This window comes from Peromyscus leucopus, chromosome 10, assembly GCF_004664715.2.
Source record: "Peromyscus leucopus breed LL Stock chromosome 10, UCI_PerLeu_2.1, whole genome shotgun sequence".
Classification (NCBI taxonomy): Eukaryota; Metazoa; Chordata; class Mammalia; order Rodentia; family Cricetidae; genus Peromyscus; species Peromyscus leucopus.
This window is the reverse complement of record NC_051071.1, coordinates 61,571,845-61,591,278: the sequence shown is the minus strand read 5'-3', so window position 1 is coordinate 61,591,278 and position 19,434 is coordinate 61,571,845. Positions and strand designations below refer to the sequence as shown.

At 46.1% G+C, this 19,434-nt stretch overlaps 1 protein-coding gene across 1 annotated transcript in view; it reads left to right on the top strand.

Moving 5' to 3' along the window:
- The first annotated feature begins 680 nt into the window (after positions 1-680).
- Positions 681-19,434, top strand: part of Lnx1 (ligand of numb-protein X 1) — a 109,919-nt gene continuing 91,165 nt past the window's right edge. Inside the window, exons 1-3 of the mRNA XM_028858514.2 lie at positions 681-782; positions 906-1,027; positions 18,208-18,676. Of these exons, the coding sequence (XP_028714347.1) occupies positions 18,285-18,676 (392 nt within the window). The 5' untranslated portion in view covers positions 681-782; positions 906-1,027; positions 18,208-18,284. The remainder of the gene's footprint in view (positions 783-905; positions 1,028-18,207; positions 18,677-19,434) is intronic.

Sequence of the window (19,434 nt, the reverse complement as noted above, 5' to 3'; positions counted from 1 at the left end):
GCTGCCACTCAGGTGCCCGCTGAGTCGTGCTATTAGCCTCTCTTTCCTGCTGGAAAAGCTGAAGCAACCATGACTTGTCCAGGGTCACACACCAAGCTTGGGACCAAAATAACCTTGACTCCTCCTCCTCCTCTGCGGCTCTCCCAGCGGACAACATCCCCTTAGTAAAGCGCTCTCATTCTAACCTGAATCATTTAAAATACTCCTAATTGCAGGCCTATGGTGAACTGTAACCACCATGTGACAAGCAGACAGGTAGGAATGACCCAAGTTTTACCAATGCCTAGAATATACTATTACAGTGCTGGGGGGTGGGGGCAGTAAGAGGGTGTGGAAAAGGATGCCAACACGCATCAGATTAGATTTTTTAAAGAAGTACACTAATAATGTCACCTCCAGTTGTTATAATATTGCAACAAGAAAACACTAGGGACTCAAATGGATCCGATTCAGAAAGGCATTTGGGGGACAAATCCCAGATATTGCAAATCTTCACAATCTCTTCCCTTTTTTTTTTGCACCCATTGGGGGGAAAAAAAAAAAACAACTTCCCTTTTAATTCTGATGTTGGCAGCGGTGTGGGCTTGGGAGGGCCCTGGAAACAATCAGGCAGGCATATAAGGTCCGTCTGGGAAACAATCAGGCATATGCATTCAGCTCGGTACACGGGGCCGGACACGTGCTTGTGCTCAGGCAGGAAAAGTAAATTCCATCCTGCAAATCGCTCTAACTGATTCATTTGTCCTCTGAGAGACGCCACCTACCTGCTCCCAGGTATTCAGGTAATTGACAGGGGTGGGGGCGGGGCCTCCGGGGATGTTTTAGTCCCTCAGGTCTCAGCCAGACTTCCGTGATGTCACACATTTCCTGCTCCGAGCCAACCAATGCCCTCCTCCTTCCTCCAGCCACCTGTACGCCGAAGTTGAGACTGGTCACAGCTCAGGCGGCCCTAGAAGCTTCTACCACAAGAAATGAAAACTGGCTGGCGGCTGCTGTTACTTTAAAAGCCCCAAACACCTTTGAACAGGTGAGCCGGATCTCCATTCTCCTCTCTTGGCCTTTAGACCACTGACCTCTAAGGGGTGTCCAGGGAATTTGAGTGACCGCCTTGACTGTGAACGGCTCAGTCCAGAGTAACACTCTTGAGAGCAGAGGATGTCTCTATCAGTCGTCTTCTCAGTGGCTCTTGGCGTTGCCTCTGGACAGCTATTTAATCATTTTCGTTTCCCAATTATTGATCCAGCCTCTGCTTGTCCGTGAAGTTATCTGATTGTTTTTTAAAACCCCCAGAGAAAAGGAAGGTGAGATGGGTTTTGAAACTTAGTTCAAATGTGAAGACCAGTTCAGCCTGTTTTGTGGGGGGCTGGAGACACTCATCAAATTCAGAGTGTCTTGTTTTTCCCTTGTATTCTGCATTCATCTCATGCTTCTGTACTACTTTCCCAGGTTATGTTGTGTTGTGTACCAAAGCGTCCTGAAGTCGGTAAATTCTGGTTCCCTATTATAAGCCTTTTTTTTTTTTTTTTTTTAACCTTAAAAAAAAAAAGCCTGCAGTTTCCTTTGCTTGTGGAAAACATTTAACACTCTGGATTAGAACTGTTTACCTTCAGGCCAGATAGACTGCCTGTTGACCTTTGGTTAAAGTAAAGATTACCCCTCCAAGGCCACAAGAATGTTAACGCCAGGTCTGGGTTTTAAACTGTTGGAACTCTTTTGTGTTTGCTTTTAATATATTAAATAAGTATATTTAATATATTAAAAAATACATGGAGGTGACTGCTCTGCCAGGACCTGATTTTTAAAGTAATTTTATCCCAAGGACCCATTTTTGTTTTTTTTTTTTCATCTGGATCACACACCTGGCTCTCGACAGCCCCAAGAGCCACCCTCCACCAGATACTGTTATTGACAAGAGCACGGGGACCATTTCCTAAGCCAGCTTCTTACCGAGCTAGCTGGGAAACTCCAGGAGAGAAATCAACGAGTGGGATTTTCATTTCATAGTCCTTAGTTAGTCGCTTTCCCCGGGAGTTACGTTAGCAGATGGGTTTGTAAGGGGATAATCTATTAGGAAACAGGCCCATATATAGTCCTCTAGAAATTAAAAGAACGTGTGTATAGAGACTGAAGCCCAGCGTATAAAGCTGAAACAAGTAAGTTGCTTCTTACTGCTCAGCATCGGCCTTGTTCTTGTTGCCAGTCTCTCTCTGACTCCTGGGAAGCTCATCGTTTCTTCTCTGACCTTTGTGCCTGTTATCGTCCTCCAAGCTCACGTATTTGCAGAGTGACAGCAGTTTACGCCTTACAAACCTTCTCAGTGGATTCAGAGGTTTGTGAGCAGGGTGAGAAAGGATTCCCCGTGGCTGGGGTTTCCTAGGTATAAATTCGTCTTTGATATCCCAGACCTCTGCAGATCTTCACCGCCGCTGGCTCACCTGGTCGATTAGTTGTTTTTACAGCAATGGACTTACGATTCATCAAATCATTTCATCATTGACTGCTTAGAAATATAATGCTGTATATATTATTGCCCCCAATATAAGAAAGAAAAAAAGGCAGGAACCAGAGTTGACTGTCTAGTTACAGGGGCAGCTTGTTGGACAACTTACATGTGTGTTTCCTGAGCGGTTCCCATGACAACTCCATTGGTTCAGGTGTGTACAAGGTGTGACGGGAAATCTTACATCCCTTAACAAATGGCTGAATTTCTCTGGACCTCCGTTTCTTCCTCAGTAGGATTAGAGATAAGTACCATGTGCTATAATGTGGCACTGAGCATAGGCAGAGCGTGGAGAGAGCCATGCCTGGTACTGAGCCAGAGGCTAATAGAAGCCAGGTCTGCCTCTGCTGGAGGAATTTTCCTGGGAGCTTAGAGGACTTGTGTGAGCCTACATAGCTCTCCTGTGGCTGCAACAGTTGGGAGCCCAGCTCTTGTTACTGTAATTAATTGCCGGTAATTAACCCCACCGTTCACAACAGTCTGGAGGGAGGAGAATGAATGAACTGTCGTTCCCTGGGCCAGCCAGCGTGTGTCTGCCAGCCCCCTTGGCAGAGAAAAATCTGGGGGTGGTCTCTATTCCTTCCGTTCTCCAGCTGAAGGCTCTCTGGAGATATCTACAAAGTTTGAGTTCCTTGTAGGCTTTTGGGAGAGGTCTTATTGTCATTTGCTGTAATCTGACTTGGCAGGGAGCTCGGTCTATTTTCAATCATGCCACCACCCATCACCACCACCCTGAGTGGTCTGGGGTGTTAGTCCCTTCTAATCTTGTGGATAAACGTCTTCCACCTGAGACTCCCTGAGCACTTGGCTAGGCCAGTGTGAGAAGGGACAGATAATTTGTTATGTGTACCATTCTGTGGAGAGGGAGACTCATGAGTTCTTTGAATAGGCTCACCCCCTTAAGTAGAATCTGCTGTGCCCTTCAATGACCTTGAATCACTGCATCAGAGCAGATGTGTCCTCAAACCCCCTTGGAGCTGCTTCTGGTCCCACGCTCTTCCCAAAGTGTAACCCATTTCTGCCATTCAAGAGCAAGGGCCCAGTGAACCGAGGACTATGGATTCTAACCTTGACCATACTACAGCCTGCTGCAGAGGACTTTAAGGAAGAAGTTCAAGTTCCTTGCCCATCACTTCCATTGCCCCCCACCAAGGATGAGCCCCCCTGCATCCTACAGTAGAAGCTGGAGAGGCTCTTGGCCTGAACTCCTGGGTCAGGGTAATGGAGAGCAGGGGTGGGCAGTGCCTCCCAGGCCACGATCTTACTCAGTTCCGGGTGAAGTGGTGCTGCCATCCCACAACAGAGAGCTGGTCTCTGGCATCAGACTGCCTGGGCCCAAAGCCAATCCTACCGTGTCCTTTCTTTATGCCCCGGGCAGGTTTTTTAAAACCTGTTTGGAATGGCCCTGGCACTACATTAACCTAGTACCCATGTGATTTTCTTGAAAAGAAGGCATGGTAGTGAGGACCAGACAGACCTGGCTCTGTCAACACAATTACTAGCCTACACGAGGCCCTTGATATCTTTGCCTCAGTTTGATCTCCTGAAAAGTGGGATACTTAGCTACCCAGGATGCCTGTGATAAACAGTTACAGTGGTCGTGTGTAAAGTACCTGGCACATGCTAGGTGCTTAGTTAAAGTGTTCCAGGACACATGTTACATTAACTACAGTCGGACATCTTAGCTCATGCTTCAGTCTGGACATAATGATAGAAACAACCACTGACTGGACAGATACGTTCCTGGAAAGACCTCCATGGGCTTAGAAGAAAACCTGTTAACCAAGACCATGTTATCTCGTCCTTCTGGGATAGAGTAGCTGCCAGGGTGATGTCTGGTATTTTATAGACCAGCAGGTGTAGGAATCTGATGTACAAGATGAGGTCCGAGCATCTTCATGCAGCATGGACTCATGGCTGTACCTCTCAGCATTTCCTCTCCTGTTCTTAGAATCCCGCACACCTAAGGTGGAGTCAAGATCTGCTTGGTTCAGTGCTATAGAGGCTCTCTAAAGAGACTCTTTATGACTCCTCCCCTCCTTGGTATCCCTGGACTTCCTGGCAGCATGGAACTATTCTTGATATTTATGTGCCAGCAGTACAGACTCACTTTTATGTGGGTGGTAAATTGACTGCCCTCTGACAGTGTCTCCAAACAATCAAGAGCCTTCCAAAACTATTTGAAGGTGACTGCGTGTAATTCTTCCTGGATGAATTAGATTTTAACCATGTGCTGTTTCCAAAGAATAAGGATTGATGTGAAAACCATAAAAGTCGCTAAGTACAGAGACCTACAGGGAGCTGAGATCAGGGTCATAGAATGTTGGCTGTCTTCTCCCCTCTGCCATCTCCTCCTTATTCTGTGTCCTATGGCACAAGGACACCATAGTGAACTATTGCTTAGCAACACAGATACATACTTCAAGGGGAGAAAGCACTTCCTATGAACTGGTGTTTCCAAAAATGGGATAAGTTACCCAGTGGGGTGCTGAATGTGTTGTCACTGAAAGTGATCACTATTTGGCATTTGTAACACCTGGAATGCTTGGTGGCTATGTGCCTGGGTTGATAGACAGATGGATGTATGGGTAATGAGTGAATGGATGTGGATAGATGATGGATAGATGTGTGGATGGATAGTGGATAGATGTATTGATGGATGATGAATAGGTAGATGTGTTGATGGATAATGGATAGATGGGTGAACGGACAGATAGATGGTTGATGACAGATGTATGTATAGATGGATGGATGACCAAAGTTTGTGTTTCTTCAGTTGAGACATCTTCACATGTGGTATGAAAATAAATAATGTACAATCAATTGTTTTAAAGATTGCATGAGAAAAATTCATGTCTATTACCAGCATCTCCCCTAACCTGTAGAAAATTGTTTACTGAAAGTAGTAACAACAAATTAAAAGTTTATATCCTCAAACAGAAAAGAGAAAAGGCATTCCCACTTCAGACAGGGTGGATCAGCTGACTCCCAAGCCGGAGATATGCAGGTTTTAGGATAGTTTATTTTCTTTCTTTCTTATCCCTCTCTGCCTCTTCTACCCCACTCAAAGAATTGCCCTCCCCTGCCCAGGGAGCCACAGTCCCTGTCATTGTTTGTAGGTTGACTGGTGCACTTCAAATATGTGCCCCGAGTTCCATCCCAGTTAGCCAGGAAGGTTTTCTTGTTGTTTTTATGACATCAAGAATTTCAGTTTGGAACACGTATGCTTACACACCACTATTGTTTGCCAGTGACTCGGATTGGCTTCTTGTGTGATGCATTTGTCACAGGGACCTGAGACTTCACCAGCAGCAGAGTGGAAGCTCTCTAGGAATCCCTTTAATAGCTTCTTGGCACACAGCATGGCAGCAGCAGATGCATGATGAGAGGTTTAAATATGTCATTGCTATCTGCTGGGATGATTTGTATAACTTGCTTGTGACTAAAGGCTGTTAGTCACGTGGCCTCTTTAGAATGCTGCATGCTTGGGCTCATGCATCCTCATATTAACACATGAGTCAGCTTGTGTTTTCAAAGTCCTCGTTAGGTATTATGGTCATACTCGTATGACATCTTCCACAGCATGCACACACTCAGCCATTATATCTGTGACCCCTGGAGGCCCTTGTAAATTGGTTACCTCTAAAGACCTCTGCATTATAACTTATTAGTGAGCTAAAAGGAAATCATTAGAGTTTTACACTGGGGAAGAATTGCTACCCCTAAGTATACAGGAGTCTCAGTGGCCGCCATCTCCAAATGTTTGCCCTGTCACTTAGCCATGTGGAGAAGTGTTAGAGTGGGTCACTGGGAATATTTACTCATTCCTGTGGGATTCACCTCTAGGAATACACAGTCTCCTGGGCTAGTCTCTTAGGACTTACCTTAGCTGATGACCATAAACTCAGAGACTTTAAACAACTCTGTTTATTATTTCAGGTCTAGAGTGTGTAGAAGTTTGAAATCAAGACATCAGCAGGGCCGCAGTCTGCCTTTGAAGGATGTAGGCAGGAGAGAATTTACCCCTGCCTCTCCCAGCTTCAATGGGTCCAGAGGTCATGTGGCCTGTGGCAAAGTCCTCATACTGCCTCCTCTTCTGAGTCTGTCTTCTAAGGATACTAGATTTAGAGATCACTCAGGTAATCAATATGGTCTCATTTCAAGGTCCAATACTTGATGGCATCTTTTAGAGTCAAATTTCCCAATTAGGTCAGCTTCCAAGCTCCGGGGATAACCATGGACATGTCCTTGGGGTGGGGCTATCACTTTAACCTACTGCACTCACTCTGTAGCTGATGATCATATTCACAATCATCTATGTCTGTTTATGGAGAAATCTTTGTGTAGACAAGTGGTTCTCAATTTTCCTAATGCTTTGATCCTTTAACATAGCTCCTCATGTTGTGGAGACCCCAACCACAGAATTATTTCATTGCTACTTCATAACTGTAAATCTTGCTACTTTGATTACATGAATCATAATGTAAATATCTGATATGCGACCCCTGTGAAAAGGGTTGTTCTACCACCGAAGGGGTCATGAGAACCACTGGTGTAGACATATTGAGTGAAATATAGGCAAGGACGAGTTAGAGTTGGCAGCATTTACTACTATCATTTACTCCTATGATCAAGGTGGGATGGGAAGGGTTTTGTGCTCTAATGTATTCTTCCCATCAACACTATGACATATTTCCAGAAGGAAGGCAGTAGAAGCCAATGTAGATTGTAATAGAGATGGGTCAGGTCATATTCCAAGAACTATCACTCCACTGAATCTTGACCCCTTCTCCACTCAGAATAAGCAGATAAATATCTACTTCTAAGTAGCATTGCTTCAAGGGACCTTAACAAGTTAGAAAGTGTCCTAGGAGAACCTTTGCCATCACCGGGACTGCTCATGAAGACAATAAGTAGGACCAGAGACAAGATAAAAGAGACCCCCCCCCCGTGCTGCTTTAATTTGGGGACACGGATCATGTTTTGAAGGGACAGTGTGACATAGGTTGACCCCTGAAAAAACAAGCGCCAACAGCCAGGGTAACAAGGATTTGAATCTTTGAAAACTGCCCAGGCCTCTATCACTGGAAACTTTTGGAGGAGTAACTGGCATGTCACCCGTAGGTATGTTTGAAGCAGCGTTTCCCCGACTTGGTGAGAACCTAAGATCCTTGCCCAACCCAAAACCTTGTCATTTCTAAGCCAGCCACAGTGCTGACACCAGTATCCAGCACCTGGGAGGCTGAGGGAGGGTCATGAGTGTGAGGATAGCCTGGGTTACACTGTAAGTTTGAAACCAGCTGGGCTATGCATATAGTGAGGCCTTGCCTAAAAATATCTGTGACTTCTAAATAAAACATAAAAAAAGTCTTAAAATTATGGAGGTACCAACCCCCGTGTACACTCTTGTGGATGTCTTTGGTCAGGCACTTCCCTCTCGGGATCTTCTCTCATTTGTTAAAAGCCTACTCACTTTTGTTTGTTTGTGGGTTTTGTTCAATAATTTTTTTTAAAGACAGGGTCTCATGTAACTCAGGATGGCCTTGACCTCTCCATGTAGCTGAGGATGACCTTGAACTTCTATCTCCACTTCCTGAGTGCTGGGATTTAGGCATGTGCCACCGATGCCCAGGATATGGTACTGAAGGTTGGACCCCAGGAGTTGTGTACGCACACAAGTGCTCTATCAACTGAGCTCCAGCCCCCAGCCCCCAGCCTCTGTTGTGAGCCATCCCAGCAACCAGTGGTCCATGAAGTTCCCTGGCCCTCACTATGTGGTTCTCTGGTTCCTTCTCCTCCAAAGTTTCGTTGCACTTTATCGAGTTTGCTGGCTGGGTCATGCCATCTATCTGTGTCTAACCTCTATTTTCCTAATGAAACTTGAACTCCATGAAGATGGCATTGAATTCTCTCTGGGAGTCCCCACAGAGTTCAGGACAAAAATCCCAGTCATGGACCGGGCAGTCAGCAGACATCTATAAAATTGAAATAGTTGGAAGATGTTGAAAATTCAAATGTTTCTTTATGTACTTCCTAAAACTTGGCTAACTGTTTAAAAACTAAAGAAAAGTTCCTTTCCTGACATGGTCAGCTTTGAGGGGTCGGACACCAGCTTACAGGTTGTTCTTTCCCATACGGCCTCAGCGTCATCTCTTCCCAGGCATCGGTGTTGAGGCTTTGCAACAGAAGAGCCCTTGCTCCTGTGAAATCCTCCCCCTTAATCGTGGACTCTTTGCAGGAGTCCATGTTTCTAGGCTAGGAAGTGGGAGGACATCTTATTTGAGACAGAGCACTTACAGACCCAAGGATAGCAGGTGTACCGTGACATCCGGGGAAGAGTGGTGAGGTCTCCTGTCAAGGGAGATAAAGCTCTTTTCTGGAAGGCTGTGAAAAGCCATCCCCTGGCCTCCAGAACTCATTTGTAATTGGTTAACCATGGGGGGCTCTGTTTCTTTCCCACTTTCTGAATGTGTTCCCAGTTATTGACTCCAGATGTGTTCGGCCGTCTCTTCTTGTTTGGTTCTGTAATTTCCTGGCAGATTCTGACCTCTGTGGAGACCCTTTATAGTTTTCTTCTGTTCTTCCTAGTGTTTGAAACACTGTGCAGGCGGATGTCATTCACAGATTTCATTAATGAGTCTCCCACTCCCGCTTTGAGACCATTGATTTTAGAAGTTAAGCAGAGGCAGAGCTAACCACAACCCTTGCGGGCAGGCTGCGAGTACCTGCCTCAGTCTCCCAAGGTGAATTGCACGCCCCTCCCTGATGCCTCCTCCAACCCTGGCTCATAGCTTGAAGATAGGTTTTTTGTTTGTTTGTTTTATTCTATATGTGACTCTGTATTCAGGTCACTGAAGCAATGGATTTGTCCTGATTATATACAAGTCTGTAAACCAAAGAATAATGTATCTTAGTTCATAATCAGTACTTATTAAAAAGATCACACATTATCAGAACCTTCAGTGCTCACTGAATGTATCTGAAATTCAAGGTTTAAGTAAGATTAATAAGGAAAGGTAAGGCTTATCTTGACTTTGGGAATTGCTTTCCCCAAATAATCCATTTTAAGAGGGTCAGCCAGGGCACTATTGAGACAAATGTGCCTGCTGGCAAATTCCTTTCGAAAGAGAGCAGGTGGCCCGGGCCACTGTGGGAAGCAGTTGTTGGCACTGGTCCACTGGGCTTTTCCGGGGCTGAGCTTCTGCTTAGGAATGAGTGTCCTGGCAATGGCTGGGGTGTGGGCCCAGCAGCCAGTTGGAAATACTGAGGCCCCAGGTTGCCCAACAGTGCTTCACTCAAAGGTTTAAAGCATCATCAACAAAACCTCTGCACCTCAGGTTTTTTAAGTTTTTTTTTTCTTCTGTCATGTTGTGATGCTAGGGACTGAACCCAGGGTTTTACACATCCCAGGAAAGCACATCATCACTGAGCCTAGAGCCTGTACCTCCATACCAGCCTCAGCTTCTATTCCATATGTTTGTGTTCATGGGGGGAATGCATGTATGTGTGGCTGCACACATGTGTATGTGGAAAACAGAGGACAGCCTTGGGTGTGCCATTCCTCAGGCCCCATCCACCTTGGTTTTTTTGTTTTTGTTTGTTTGTTTTGAGACAAGGGCTCTCATTTGACCTAGAGCTTTCCCATCAAGCTAGGTTGGCTCAGGGATCTGCCTGCTCCTCGGTGCTGAGATTAAAGCTCATGCCATAAGGCATGGCTTTTTTGTTTGCTTGGGTGGGTTTTTTCGTGGGGGTGGAATCTGGGGATTGAATCAGGTTCCTATGGTTCCAAGGCAAGTCCTTCAGCAGCTGAGCTATCTCTCCAAGCCTTCTCCCCAGGCTCCGTTTCTTGGAGCTAAGTTACCTGAGGGATCACTCCATATAGGCTTAGTCTGTATACATTTGAAATACATTGTAAACCATGAGGGCTGGTTGAGGGATAAAAAGAGTTTGAACAAGTTTACATCATCATTACAATGCCCCAGTGTGGTGGTAAACACTTGTAATCTCAGCACTCGGGAGGCTAAGGCAGGAGGATGGCGTGATCATGATCAGCTTGGAAGGGTCTAAATAGGAAGACCCTGCCCCCACACTCCCCCAAATCAGCAGACTGAACACCACTCCAGCAGGGCAGAGCCCCCTGCCTGCTGTTTGGCACATTCTGGGCACTGTCCTGGATGGCAAGAACTGCTCGTTGCTTGGCTGGGATCTCATGTACACATGCAGCAAAGCTTTTGCAGGACCCAGGTGCTTTGTCGACCCCTCTGGAAGAGAGCGCTACACTTCCTGTCCCTCTTAGCTCGTGAGCCCTTCAGCAAGTTGTGGCCCTGGTGTCTCTCCCAGGCACGGACTGAGGTGGGGCTGTAATCGGTGTAGGGCTTAAAGTCTAGTGGCAGGCCTCTGATACATCGGCCAAGCCCACAGTTTCCTCATGGCACCTGGCTGGCTACCAGGGGTGATGTAAGGAAACGAGGAAGACTCACCAAGGCTGTGTTAATCCCAGGGCTGGGTCTAAGCCACCGTGGTGACACCTCACTTTCCCTACTTGAACTTCTAAGAAAAATAGTGATAAGGCCTTGATTATAGGTAAAGCAAGGGAGGCGCCCGCCTTGGGGTGCAAATTTTAAGAAGCCAAAAAAACAACACCCCAGCAATGGTGATTTGCATAGTGTATTAGTCTTCCCGTTGCTGTGACGGAGTGCGTGACGAAAGCAAGTTAAGGACAAGACGCCCCTCACCTCCACCCCCACTCATGGTTTGAAGGGATACAGTCCATCATGGCGGGGAAGGCAGGCAGGAGTGTGAGGCGCTGGTCACATGGCACCTCAGTCAGGAAGCAGTGAGAGATGAATGCTCGTGCTTGGCTCAGTCCCTCCTCTTCCCCTGGGTAGTTAGTCCAGGACTCCAGTCACAGACCAGCACTGCCCACATTCAGAGCGGGTCTTCATTCTTCAGTGAAACCTCTTTGGAAAGACCCAGGTGTTGCCATGGTGACAGTGAAGATGAATACTCAGTGCTTTTCTAAAATCAAAAGCGAGACAACAACCCACCATGAACACAGGGTCGGCACTGGTTTAGAGATCAGATGGGTAAGCTGTGGTTGTTTGGGGGTCATCAACCCAGTCTTTCATCTCAGGCTGTGGTGTGGCTCAGCACAGCACCAGTGTGTCTGTTGTTTAGGGATGGATTTAGTCGGGGTTCTCGACATCCTATGTTAGTGAAGCATTTTCTGTAGGCAAGTCTGTCCAGCAATTGCCTCTTCCCCAGGTTGGGACAACTGTCACGATCTAGGATGACAAGCAAGCCTCTTCAGGCACTCTCCTTGACAAGTCCTCTTTTTTGGGGTGGAGCAGGTGGCTGGAGCTGGAAGGTTCTGTTTCTCCCTGTCACTCCTCCATGGGTTTCTCTCTGCTCATCACTTGAACCTTTTCACATACTAGTGAATTTTAGTGAGTATTAATATTTGTGCTTTGGGTGGGGGAATTATCACTGATTGACTGTTTAACTGGAGTTTTCTTGCATTATGTGTTGTTCATACTCTTAAAAATGAGATTGATGAAATAGGAGCCTGAAATGTCCCCGGTGCCGTCTGTTCTAGGGAATAACAGAATACTGTAGATCCTAATACCAGACTACTTAGCTGCTGAAGGCTGCCCTCTATTTATATAAAGCCACTTTATATCTATCTATCTATCTATCTATCTATCTATCTATCTATCTATCTATCTATCTATCTATATCTTTCCACTTCTCAGCCATGTCCACAGACCTTGTTTATGCTTTTAGATGTTCCGTGCTTGTCCTTATAACCCCAGATCTTATCTCTCAATCCATCTGTCTGTCTACCTATTCAGTGCAGATGCTTCTAGAACATCTGCAGTGCAGAGAGTGCTGTCCCTCTTCAGTGCAGATGCTTCTAGAACTCCCTCCCCACCCAGACACCCCAATTCACAGATGCTCAAGTTCCTTCTATAAAATGCTGCAGTATTTGCCTTTAATAATCACACATCTCCTAGGTAGCCTAAATCTTTTCTAGATTACTTATATTATCTAATACAATGTATTGTTCTGCTGAAGTTTTAGGGGAAAATAAGGGAGAAAGGTTATATATTTAGCATAGATGCCTTTCCCCCACCCCAGCCTGTGATTGATTGAATCCAGGATTTAGAACCCTCACACATGGAGGGCTCCCTCCCTCTCCCCCCCCCTCTCAGTCTCTCTTTTTTGCTTTCCTCCCCTCCACAGCCAATGATTTCCACTAGTGCTCAGGGAAGCATCTCGTGGGTGGCCACCCACCAGCATCGAGGAAGCATCTTAGGCTGACTGAGAATCATTTCAACAGTACATATACTGGCCTCCCTCTGTCCTGGAGTTCTGGTGCTCACCCTTTCCAGGCATTGTAGGAGACACATTAACGGATTGGGGGGTTTGCTGTGAAAAGCTGGTCAGCCTCATTGCGACTAGAAACCTGAAGAAACATTGGATGAATCCAGTTCAGTTCAGAGAAGGTCATGTCTTCAAATACTAAAGTACTAAGCAACTACGTACACTCTATGAAGATCTCCATGGGCAATGCTGCATACCCCGGAGAAGGGAGGAGCTATAGGGAGACAAATTCTCACTTAGTGTGTGAACATTTCCTCTGATATAAAGATATGCCTGAACATGCAGAATGATCTGTTTTATAAAGCCATTACTATATTATGTAAGGACCACTCTCAAAACTTTTTTAAAAAGATTTCATTTATTTATTATGTATACAGTGTTCTGCCTGCCTGCATATATCCCTGCATACCCAAAGAGGGCACCAGATCTCATTATCGATGGTTGTGAGCCACCATGTGGGTGCCGGGAATTGAACTCAGGACCTCTGGGAGATCGGCCAGTGCTCTTAACCTCTGAGCCATCTCTCCAGTCCTCCAAAGTTCCCTTTCAATGCAGCTTCTGTGTGCCATCTTTGAAGGGTACTGATGCACGTCATAACTGCCATCCTCACAAGCGGAGGGAGCCCCTTCGTTTATTTCCTTGTTTGTTTGGTTTGACCGTGCTGGGCCTTGTGCCTGATAGACAAGAACTCCACTCCTGAGCTCTGTATGCCCGCTGGGATTCCTTTGACACAATGGAATCTCCTACTGTTAGAAAACGGGACTTGGGAGCCGGGCGTTGGTGGCGCACGCCTTTAATCCCAGCACTCGGGAGGCAGAGCCAGGCGGATCTCTGTGAGTTCGAGGCCAGCCTGGGCTACCAAGTGAGCTCCAGGAAAGGCGCAAAGCTACACAGAGAAACCCTGTCTCGAAAAAACCAAAAAAAAAAAAGAAAACGGGACTTGGGAACAATTTCAGAGATGTTTTAGGGTGAAATTGGTTCTCTCAATAGGGAAGATGAACTCTCAGTGGAGCCAAGTGATGTGTTCATCCATTTGCTTTCTGTGAGCTTTCAGGGTGCCCCGGAAGAAGAAGGAGGGTACCCGAGACACACCAGGGCCATCTTGTTCTAGTGGGCTCCCTTTCTAGGTTCATTTCTATTGCTGTGATTTTTAAAAAAGCTAATTGGAGGAGAAAGGGATTTGTTACAACTGACAATCCCAGGTTGTGGTTCATTATTAAAGGGGAGTCACCGCGGCAGGGCCTTGAGAGAAATGGTCACATTACATCCACCTTTGAGAGCAGAGGAAAATAAATACATGCTTGCTTGCACTCAGCTACATTCTCCACTCTTACACAGTCCAGGACTCCATTGCCTAAGGAATGGTGTCGCCCACAGTGGCCTGGGTCTTTCCACATCAATTAAGACAATCCCCTCATAGATGTGCGTCAAGGCTGACCCAAAGAAGCTGATCAATCCCTCGTTGAGGCTCTCTTCCCAGCTGATCCTAGGTGGTGTCAATGTCTGAAAGTCATGTTGTCCTTCTGCCCTGCTCTAAATGAAAAGGGGAGAGATTGTTTCTCAGTGTGGGAGACCAAGAAAGCAGGACTTCTGTTTTCTGCTTTCTCACTCTGAACTGTATGAAAGCCACATCCCACATCTCCCTCCCCGCACTCCCAGGACCAGAAGGACTGGCCTACCATACTGAGTATATTTAGATAAATACTCCTACCTGCCTGGCTCCCAAACCTTACTTTTTAGGAGAGAAAGGCATTTATCTGTTAGGTTAAATGCTTCTTAATCCTGTCATCTCACATTCATCTAAAAGCAGGATATGTTATATGTTCATAAAATAGAAACGGAAAAAGAACTGCCAGGTAAACTGAAGGAATCTTATATTTTCCAAGTCCACCTGGTTCATCGTTGTGGAGCCCAGAGGGCTTGTTCAGCCAACCCTCCCCTGGCCCGATTTTATTTATGGGGGCTTTATTTAGTCTAAAGCAAATTCACAAAAATATATGTAAGTGGTGTTTACATTAACATTACATTAAGAAATTGGTTTACCATCTGGCCACGAGCCAGTGGATTCATTACTCTGAGAGGGAAGAAGAGGGAGAGAGGTTAGGAGAAAGGAAAAAGAGGTTGGAGGTAAGGGAGGGGATGGAGGAAGCAGAGGAAGCCTGCCAGGCTTGCTAACCTGCCTAGGCTAATTCTTCCTCAGGCCCCTCCAGTTCTCCTCAGAGGAAGGACTCTGTCTCCTCAGAGCTTTGACAGCTCTCTCTACAATGAGGCCTAAATGGATTTAAATCCTTCTGATTCCCTGGGTCTTTCATATTGAAGTGGTTACAGTATTGGAGTTCTGACCATTTTATAGTGGAGAAAGGTGCTGGGAGACAAAGGGATGGGAAGTTAGGGGGAAGGTAGAGGCCGGGAGCCCTGCCTGGATAGTTTCCTTTAGGGTGTGCCTGACTGGCCAGTCACTTACATGCCATATTCCAGTTTCCTGATCTGTTTAATTAAAAAAATGTCATGAGGTGCTATAAGGATAAAATGACACAATCTAATAATGTCCTCAGCACAGTACCTAGCACATGGGAAATTTTAATTATTAAGAAGCAAAGTTATAAAAAATATCCTTCCAGAGGGGCATGGTGGCACAAGCCTTTAATCCCAGCACTCAGGAGGCAGAGGCAGGCAGGTCTCTGAGTTTGAGGCTAGCCTGGTCTCATATATAGTGAGACTCTGTCACACACACACACACACACACACACACACACACACACATACACACTCACACACTCACACAATATCACAAGAACAAAACAAAAACACTTTTTCATAACACAGAATCATAGAAATCTATTCGTGAACAGGATTTTATCTAGTCTTGTGACCTACAGGGTCTTTTTGTTTGTTGTGGTTTATGACTTTTTTTAAAGGCAGGATTCTCAGTGCAGAATATTATTTTTTTTAAAAAAGTGATGTGCCAGTGGAATAGAGCAAGGTCGAGTGGATGCCCTGCGTTAATCAGCTTCATGTTACAATAATGAACGGCCTCAGTCAGGGTCCGTCCTTTCCTATTGCTGTGCAAACACCATGACCACAGCAGTGTACAGAAGAGCTGGGACACCCAAGGGACCCGATGGGAGGAAAGGAGGCCTAAGGGAGTGAGCAGTGGGGATGTGCGGTGGAGTATGTTCAGAGTACATTATACACTTGCTTGAAGCGTCCTTGTGATCTTTTTAATAAGAATATTAAAGGCGCATCCCAATATGATTTGCCCTGGGCCCCACCTCTCAGGGCTCCATACCCTTTCTTCCCGGTAGCAGTACCCTGGAGACCAAGCCTATAGGACCTTTGGGAGGCACTTGCCCAGACCACAGCAGATGAGCCAAGGTCTCTCCTTGTCTTCTCCCACCTTCAGCCTCTGGAAGATTCTGAGGGAGGCTCACGACTCCTCCAAGAGCACACTTGACAGGTCTACACCGCCATGTCACTGAAGGATGATGAGTGGCGCTCAAGTGAGCAGCGGCTCTTTCATTAGTACCGGGAGCTGTAGCCTGGTTCCTGTTAGACCGTCTCCTGCCTCAGCATGAGAAAGAACAGGACCAGAGCATGTGGGGGCGTATGACAGAACTCCAGAAGAATCCTCAAAGATCTAGAGCCTCAGTGTACCCTTCTGAACCTTTCTCCCTATAGTGAGATGACCACCTTTTGGGTGGCCCATTTCCATTGTCAGATTAATTTTAACTTTCCAGTCTCCCGAAAGGACTTCCTGTAAACTTCCAATGCCTGCCTGAGAGCCTCGAGGACAAATAGCTCCGTAGGTTTCCTTGTGCTCTGACGGCAACTCACCCCCTTCCTGAACCCTCAACCTTTTGCCGTCTGTGGTCTCAGTGAGAGAGAAGTCAAATGCTGTTGCTTCCCAAGTGCTCTGACTTTTCAGGCATTTCACTTCAGCCCCCTGTGACCAGACTGTTCTTTGAGGCATCCTGGCTGAGTCTGGAAATGTAAACATCAAAGCCGAGTCCGTGAAAGTTGGAAGGCGTGTATTTTCTTTGAGATAAGGCTGTGTTTGGACAAACAAGCTCAGAGTGTTTGGAAAAGGAGAAGGATGCAGCGCCGTGTGTGACTGACCACCATGCCCCTTGCACACGTGGCCCCCTCTGTCTAGTTCATGTGTCTCCATGGCCCTGTGGAAAGCTGAAAGTCTTGTTTTTGAAAACGTTGTGTTGGAGGTGAGGGGAAGCCAGATGCCCCCTTGGCATAAACAGTGGCAGACTTGTTGGCAGGCGCTTGTTACCTGCTCTCTGCCAAGTTGAGAATGTCCACCTCCTCTCTCGACTGGGGACTCCCTAAAGCTGCGTTCTTTCCATGTGTTTTTGAGGTCTCCCCCTCAATTCACAGCCTGGCTTAGAGTTGGTCATTGAAAGTACTTATTGATTGTTTAAGAAATACCCGAGCTTTAAAATCAAACATTGAAAAAACTCATTGTTTGGGGACTCTTTCTGTATCAAAGGAAAAGATACACCGCCATGGTATTTTTCTGGGAAAGATATTAATATATAATTGGGTCAAAGACTACTGTTCTGACAAAGCAGAAAGATTCCCTTGCAGGAACCAAAGTTTCCGTTCTAGGCCAACAGAGCTAGACTAAAGACAAGATAAATTGTGGAACACAAGTGAGAGAAAAAAATATCACAAGTTAATTCATACTCAGTGTATGCCTGGTACAAATCAAAGATCTTCACTGAACTTATGTAGTCTTCATATCAGCCCTATAAGCTGGCCTATTGTTAACCCTTGCCTGGTTAAAGGCATCCACACACAGTAATGGGAGGTTGAACTCCAAGGCCACTTAACTACCGATAACTCGACAGTGGAGGGTGGTAAAGAAGAGGGAAAGTAATCCAGGCCATAACCATAGTAAAAATACAGAAGACACACAGCTCAGGTGACTTGTTGAAGGCGCTGGTGTCCTGCTGTGTTTGTACTTTGGAGAACGGTGGCAAAGAGTCTTTGGTCTGTTTTTCTGAAATTATTATTTCTTGCTCTGGTCTGACAAAGAATTTGGTAAAGGATCTATCTCTTTGATTCTATTAACAAATCATATTTCTTGTATGATGTACACATTTCACCAGTAGACGGGACCCAAGTGACTATTAATCCATCGGCGTGGGAACGTTTGTATGTCTCCATTATTCCTACAATGTGAAATGGAGGTACAGGGAGGCAAAGATAGTCATAGAGTCGATGCTCAGGCCTGGCCTTCGGAGTCTCTGTTCACATAAGCCCTGGCCCCCTCAGGCTATGGTGTGAACATGAGCTGCCTTTTTCTCTTGCAGGTTTTTCTCTTGGGTGGCCCTTGGAATATCTTGACCTGTTCTTGAGGAAATACTGCTTCCCTGGTCCCCACTCAGTCATGAACCAACTAGACCTCGCTGATGACCCAGATCCCAGCCTTGAGCCCCTGTGCACGGTGTGCGGCCAAAACCACTCCCCAGAAGAAAACCACTTCTACACCTACACAGAAGACGTGGACGACGACCTCATCTGCCACATCTGCCTGCAGGCATTGCTGGACCCTCTGGACACTCCGTGCGGGCACACCTACTGTACCCTGTGTCTCACCAACTTCCTGGTGGAGAAAGACTTCTGCCCGGTGGATCGCAAGCCTGTGGTTCTGCAGCACTGCAAAAAGTCCAGCATCCTGGTCAACAAGCTTCTTAACAAGCTCTTGGTCACCTGCCCGTTCCCAGAGCACTGCACCGAGGTGCTGCAGCGATGTGATCTCCAGCATCATTTCCAGACAAGGTAGGAACCCTTCCTCCTCCTTTCCCGAGGCCAGCGAGTAAGACGCCAACCGGGGTGCAGTGAGGAGTCACTCACCTCCCCAGGGCCTGGCACTCCCCACGCCCTGGCACGCCTGGCACTCCACAGGATGCCTGTTCTTTCTCTTGGTGTCTGTTTCAAAAAGACACAGTCTAGGTGTTCATGGCGGTGAACCAGTGTGAGCAAATGTCACTGAGTAGGATTGTGTTGTATGTATACCTTTATGTGTTTATGGTTTTTTAAAAATGGTGGTGTAAAATGTTAGGGTTTGGATATCAATTATCCCCACTGGGTCATGTTTTCAAATGCCTGGTTCTTGGCCAAATGGTGCTATCTGGAGATGTGGCAGAAGCTTCACAAGATGGGGCCCAGCTGGAAGAGATAGCTTACTGCTGCATACCTTTGAGGTTATGCTAGGCCCCTGTTCCCTCTCTCTTTTCCTGGCTGCACTCCTCACCCAGATGGACAGAAACCTCTGAAACTGTGAGCGCAAATAAATCCTTCTATATGCAAGCCATTTCTCTTTTTAATTGGTGTAGGATCTACATTTATTCACTTACTTATTTTCAATTTTAATTTTTATTGGCATATGCTCATCATATAGAGTATTGGATTTTATAATGACAAATTATTTCAACTAAGTCCTTAAATGAGAAATTCAGAAAACTATCACCCTTCATTCTACTTTTCTTTCTATTGCTGTGATAAGTATCCCAACCAAACCAACTTGTGAAGAACAG